The sequence below is a fragment of the Bos taurus genome, chromosome 18 (genome assembly GCF_002263795.3).
Source record: "Bos taurus isolate L1 Dominette 01449 registration number 42190680 breed Hereford chromosome 18, ARS-UCD2.0, whole genome shotgun sequence".
Taxonomy (NCBI): Eukaryota; Metazoa; Chordata; class Mammalia; order Artiodactyla; family Bovidae; genus Bos; species Bos taurus.
The window spans coordinates 57,811,183-57,817,437 of NC_037345.1; the positions used below are offsets into that span (position 1 = coordinate 57,811,183).

The window sequence follows — 6,255 nt, forward strand, 5'->3', positions numbered from 1 at the left end:
CATCTGATCGGGGTTTGGTCTTTCTGGTGACCAGCCCTACCCAGCATCCCCCACCCAAAATATAGGTGAAATAGAGCTTACAAAATGACATAGAATGAGAAGGCAATAGCCTGATACATAAAAGGCATAGGTGGGATTTAAGTAAAGATGATGGAGACCAAAGAATGAAGGTATGAAGTTGGAAACATGCTAGGTCTTGAGGGAACTGTTGAAAGATTAGCCTGAAGCCCCTTGAGGGCCGGTTTTAGGAGGTAATTGTACAGGAACAAGTGGAATGTGTACATGGATAAATAAAGTAAATGTTGGTCATATAACTTTTATCTCCAGGCTAACTGTTCTGGTCTTTGTTAGTAGAGTTGACCCTGAATAACACAGGTTTGAATGGGTCCACTTATATGTGGAATTTTTTTCCATAAATATGTAATAGAGTGCTATGCTATCTGAGGTTGCTTGAATCCTTGACTACAGAGGGATGTCTATAAAGTTGATCTTTATAAAGTTAAATTGGATCTTGACTTCGAGGAGGGTCTGTACCCCTAACCCCGTGTTGTTCAAGGGTCAGCTATAATTGAGGTATAGTGGTGGCGTTATGAGTTTGGTTTATATTATCCTTGGATATGTAGTCTTACTTTTTAATTGGGTGGCAGTAGTGTGAGCTGTAGTTAAGTACATCCAATAGTTCTGAGACAAATGGCAGGTGAACTGTCAAGAGTCCTGAGATCCAGTAGTGTGATCCTTTAGGATTCCTTAAATGATGGAAACCAGGATGAATATGTAGGCTGTTGAAAGAAAATGCTGTTAGTGGCAAGAGGTGGGCTTAGGGTTTGTTACAATGAAATGGAAACAATTTGGATATTAACATGTGTACATGTACAAAGGGTAAAAGAAAAAGGTGCCAGTTCCCTAGTATGAAATTGTGATATAAGATACATATATATCTTGGTCTTTGACCTTGGTTTAGCGGTCCTAAAACCCTTGTAGTTTCCTGAGTACAGGACTGCTTATTTCCCTTATTAGTATCAGTATAGTCAATGTTGAGTGCTCCTCACTGGGCTTTTTAAAACTCAAAGTCGTAAGACTTTCCTGTTGGTCCAGTGGCTGGGTCTCTGAGCTCCCAATGCAGGAGGCCTGGGTTTGATCCCTGGTCAGGGAACTAGATCCCACATGCTGCAACTTAAAAAAAACAAAACAAAAAAACTATATGCTGCAACTAAGACACAGTGCAGCCAAATAAATAAATAAATATTTTGAAAAACCCCCAAATCTTAATGTTACAAAAACTATAAATTTCAACCCATGCCTTCATCTACTTTCAGTCTACACTTTTTCCCAAATATCTCATCCTATCCCCTATCCTTATATAATATTTATATACAGATGATTCCCACAGTGTTGTCTTCAGTGAGGACCTTTATCAGGATCTGTATGTTCAGTTGAATTTTTCATGTCTGCTTTGAATATCCAGAACCTACCTGAAGGTTGATACGCTTTGAGATGCACACTTGATTTAGCAACATTGTAAACCTCAGTGATAGTCCCCATCTCATTAAAAACCACTACTCATCTATCCAGTGGCCTAGGTCAGGTAATTGGGAATAACACTTGATTCTTTACATTTATCATAGCCACCATGAATGAACCTTGTTTTTTCTTTCTCTAGATTATATCCTAATCTTTTCCACCTGGTTCTCTATTGCTTCCTCAAACCACTTTTCACAATTTGCTCCTGCCTTCTTAATTGTTGCTTTAATGTTCAGTTTTACCCTAACTGGAATTTATGCTTAGTGACAATAAGGACTTTGTTTCTATTTCCTCATCACTGGCATAATGCTTGATACATAGCCATAATTTAATAAAGATTTATGGATGTATGAAAGTGTGCCACATCATTTGGAAACAAATAGCCCTCTGTCTTTGTTGATAATGAAAGTGAAAGTGTTAGTCACTCAGTTATGTCTGACTCTTTGTGACCCCAGGGACTGCAGCCCTCCAGGCTCCTCCATCCATGGAATTCTCCAGGCAAGAATACTGGAGTGGGTTGCCACTTCTTGGTCCAGGAGATCTTCTTGACCCAGGGATTGAACCTGGGTCTCTTGTGTTGCAGGCAGACTCTTTACTGTCTGAGCCTCATAATAACTTGATTTTATTTTACTATCAGCATACTTTGTAAGTTCACAATTACGAAACAGCCAAATCTGTATTTGCTCATTTTGAATGCTCTAACCTCATTTGTGCCCTATTTTACCCTTTATTTTACCCTTTATTTATATTATTGTGTTGTACTCTTGTCCAGGTAATAACAAACATATTTACTTGAAGTTTATTCCTTTTTTTTTTTTTTGAGTTAAGGTATAGTTGATTTTCAGTTTTGTGTTAATTTTTGCTATACAGTAAAGTGTTTCATTCTTTTTCATATTCTTTTCCATTATAATTTCTCACAGTATATTGAATATAATTCCCTGTGCTATACAGGAGGACATTGTTGTTTATCCATCCTGTTTATAATAGATTACATCTGCTCATCCCAAACTCCCAATCCATCCCCTGCTTCCCTTTTGGTAACTACAAGTCTGTTCTCTATGTCTGTAAGTCTTTCTGTTTCATAGACAAATTCATTTGTGTCATATTTTAGATTCCACATATAAGTGATATAATATCTTTCTCTTTCTGACTTACTTCACTTAGTTTGGTAATTTCTAGGTCCATCCATGTTGCTACAAATAGCATTATTTCATTCTTTTTTTATGTCTGGGTAGTATTACATTATGTACCACATCTTTATCCATTTGAATGCGGATGGACATTTAGGTTGTTCCATGTTTTGGCTATTGTGAATTCTGCTATGAACATAGGGGTGCATGTATCTTTTAAAATTATAGTTTTTTCAGGTATATGCTCAAGAGTGGGATTGCTGGATTGTATGGCACTATTTCTAGTTTTTTAAAACCTTCATACTGATTTCCAGAGTGGCTACACCAATTTAATTTACATTCCCACCAACAGTGTAGGAGGGTTCTCTTTTCTACTTGGAGTTTCTTTAAACTGAGGTCATAGTATTGTCTGTAAAGAGCCCACCTACCCAAAGGCATTTGTTAAACAGTTTCACTCTGTACCAAGTTCATGGGAAGGTTCATTCTTCTCTTCTTTCCTAGAAATGAGGAAAGATGACTGTCTTCTACAGGAGAACTTGCAAAATCAAAGCTGTCCAAAAAGAATGGAACGATGTCATGAACATAATGCACTTGGAAATGTTTATCAGAGCAAAAATCATTGTCCTTTATGGCAAAATCATGATGTACTTTACTTACATGGGAAAACACTGAAGTCAAACTTAAGTTCAATCAGCCAGAACAGAAACTATGAAGTAAAGAACCCCGTTAAGGCTAATGTAAATGGGAAATTCTTCCTCCATGCAAAGCATGAGGAATTTCACAGTGAAAGTAAGCTTCCTGAGTGTGGAATTCCCATGAACACAAATTCACAGATCATTACATGTCTAGGAACTCAACAGATAAATAAACCTCATGTTTGCACTGAATGTGGGAAAGCCTTCATCAAGAAGTCCCGCCTCATCGATCATCAGAGAGTTCACACAGGAGAAAAACCCCACAGATGCAGTGTATGTGGGAAAGCTTTCTCTAGAAAGTCTAGACTCAATGAACACCAGAAAACCCACATAGGAGAGAAACAGTATGCATGCAATGAGTGTGACAAAGTCTTCCCTAAGAAGTCACGGCTGCTTATCCATCAAAAAACTCATACAGGTGAGAAGCCCTACATATGCGACGATTGTGGAAAAGGCTTTGTCAAGAAGTCTCGGCTCATTAATCATCAGAGGGTTCATACAGGAGAGAAACCTCATGGGTGCAGCCTGTGTGACAAAGCATTCTCCAGGAAGTCCAGGCTCATGGAACACCAGAGAACTCACACGGGAGAAAAACCTTATGAATGCACGGAATGTGACAAAGCCTTCCGCTGGAAATCGCAGCTCAACGCACACCAGAAAACTCATACAGGGGAGAAATCATATATATGTAGCGATTGTGGAAAGGGCTTCATTCAGAAGGGCAATCTCATTGTACATCAGCGAACTCACACTGGAGAGAAACCCTATGTATGCACTGAATGTGGGAAAGGCTTCATCCAGAAAGGCAATCTCCTGATACATCAGCGAACTCACACTGGAGAGAAACCCTATGTATGCACTGAATGTGGGAAAGGCTTCAGCCAGAAAACCTGCCTCATCTCGCATCAGAGATTTCACACTGGAAAGACTCCCTTTGTGTGTACTGAATGTGGAAAATCCTGTTCACACAAGTCAGGTCTCATTAACCACCAGAGAATTCACACAGGAGAGAAACCCTACACGTGTAATGACTGTGGGAAAGCATTCAGGGATAAGTCGTGTCTCAACAGACACCGGAGAATTCACACAGGAGAGAGACCCTATGGCTGCAATGACTGCGGGAAAGCTTTCTCCCACTTGTCATGCCTTGTGTATCACAAGGGGATGCTACATGCAAGAGAGAAACGTGGCGACTCAGTCAAGTTGGAAGATGCTTTCTCAAAGCATCTCAGCCCATCACATCCAAGTGATATGGTACAGAGGAAAAGCCCTGTTAGTGTGGTGACTGTGCAGATGCCTTCTGTGGCAGTTCAGACTCCATCCCACAGTAATAAGCCCCTAGAAGATAAGAACATACCCCTTGTGGGACAGCTAGGCGGCAGATATGCACCCTCAGCAGGTAATAGAATTCGCACAGAAGAGAAACCTAGTGAATGTGGTAGCACCCTCAGTGGTCAATTATGTCATATTTTTGTCACAAAAGACACACAGGAATAAACTCATTCAATCAAGCTGGAAAACCCTTGAATAAAACCTTCTGGCTCTTTGTATGGCTGGCGAGTGTATACTGAGACAAATAGTATAAACACAGAGACTGGGAAAGCCTCTCATGGGAAGATAGACCCTAACAGGGCTTTCATAGGTCACATATGTCAGTGAGGTCATAGTTGGCATAAATGTAATGACTCTGGAGAAGTCCTTCCCCAGAAATAAGATTTCAGTAGGTGTCAGAGTTCACACTGGAGAGAAACCGTTGGACCTCTGAAGGCAGTAAATGGGTCAGTGGTATGTTCCTAGTCATCAGTTGGCAGAGGAAATCATGTAGAAATGAAACTCTGAACACACCAACTATGGCACGTCTTCAGCAAAATATCAGAAAGTGCATGAAGCAAATAACAAACCCTATGAAAATGAATCTTTTAGAGATGGCTGTCACAATTTTAACTTGATATATCAAATTGTAGGACAGTACACCTGGAATCAAATTCCTAATTTTGGTGTCAGTTCAGTTCAGTTCAGTTGCTCAGTCGTGTCTGATTCTTTGCGACCCCATGAATCACAGCACGCCAGACCTCCCTGTCCATCACCAACTCCCGGAGTTTACTCAAACTCATGTCCATCGAGTCGGTGATGCCATCCAGCCATCTCATCCTCTGTCATCCCCTTCTCCTCCTGTCCCCAATCCCTCCCAGAGTCTTTTCCAGTGAGTCAACTCTTAGCATGAGGTGGCCAAAGTATTGGAGTTTCAGCTTTAGCATCATTCCTTCCAATGAACACCCAGGACTGATCTCCTTTAGAATGGACTGGTTGGATCTCCTTGCAGTCCAAGGGACTCTCAAGAGTCTTCTCCAACACCACAGTTCAAAAGCATCAATTCTTCGGCGCTCAGCTTTGTTCACAGTCCAATTCTCACATCCATACATGACCACTGGAAAAACCATGGCCTTGACTAGACGGACCTTTGTTGACAAAGTAATGTCTCTGCTTTTGAATATGCTATCTAGGTTGGTCATAACTTTGCTTCCAAGGAGTAAGCGTCTTTTAATTTCATGGCTGCAGTCACCATCTGCAGTGATTTTGGAGCCCCCCAAAATAAAGTCTGACACTGTTTCCACTGTTTACCCATCTATTTCCTGTGAAGTGATGGGACCAGGTGCCATGATCTTAGTTTTCTGAATGTTGACCTCAGTGACTCCTTAATTGAAAGGAAGGTGTCTCTGTTGCACTTCATCTCTGAAAGTTATAATGTGATACATTCCCCTCTGTGGGCTTCCCTGGTAGCTCAGATGGTGAAGAATCTGCCTGCAATGCAGGAGACCTGGGTTCGATCCCTGGGTTGGGGAGATCCCTTGGAGAAGGAAATAGCAACCCACTCCAGTATTTTTGCCTGGAGAATCCTATGGACAGAC

General features: G+C 40.8%; 1 protein-coding gene across 1 annotated transcript in view; it reads left to right on the plus strand.

Annotated features, from left to right (window-relative positions):
• Positions 1-4,866, plus strand: part of ZNF613 (zinc finger protein 613) — a 41,175-nt gene extending 36,309 nt beyond the window's left edge. The window contains exon 6 of the mRNA NM_001103337.1: positions 3,153-4,866. Within this exon, the coding sequence (NP_001096807.1) occupies positions 3,153-4,843 (1,691 nt within the window). The 3' untranslated portion in view covers positions 4,844-4,866. The remainder of the gene's footprint in view (positions 1-3,152) is intronic.
• Positions 4,867-6,255: the final 1,389 nt, after the last annotated feature.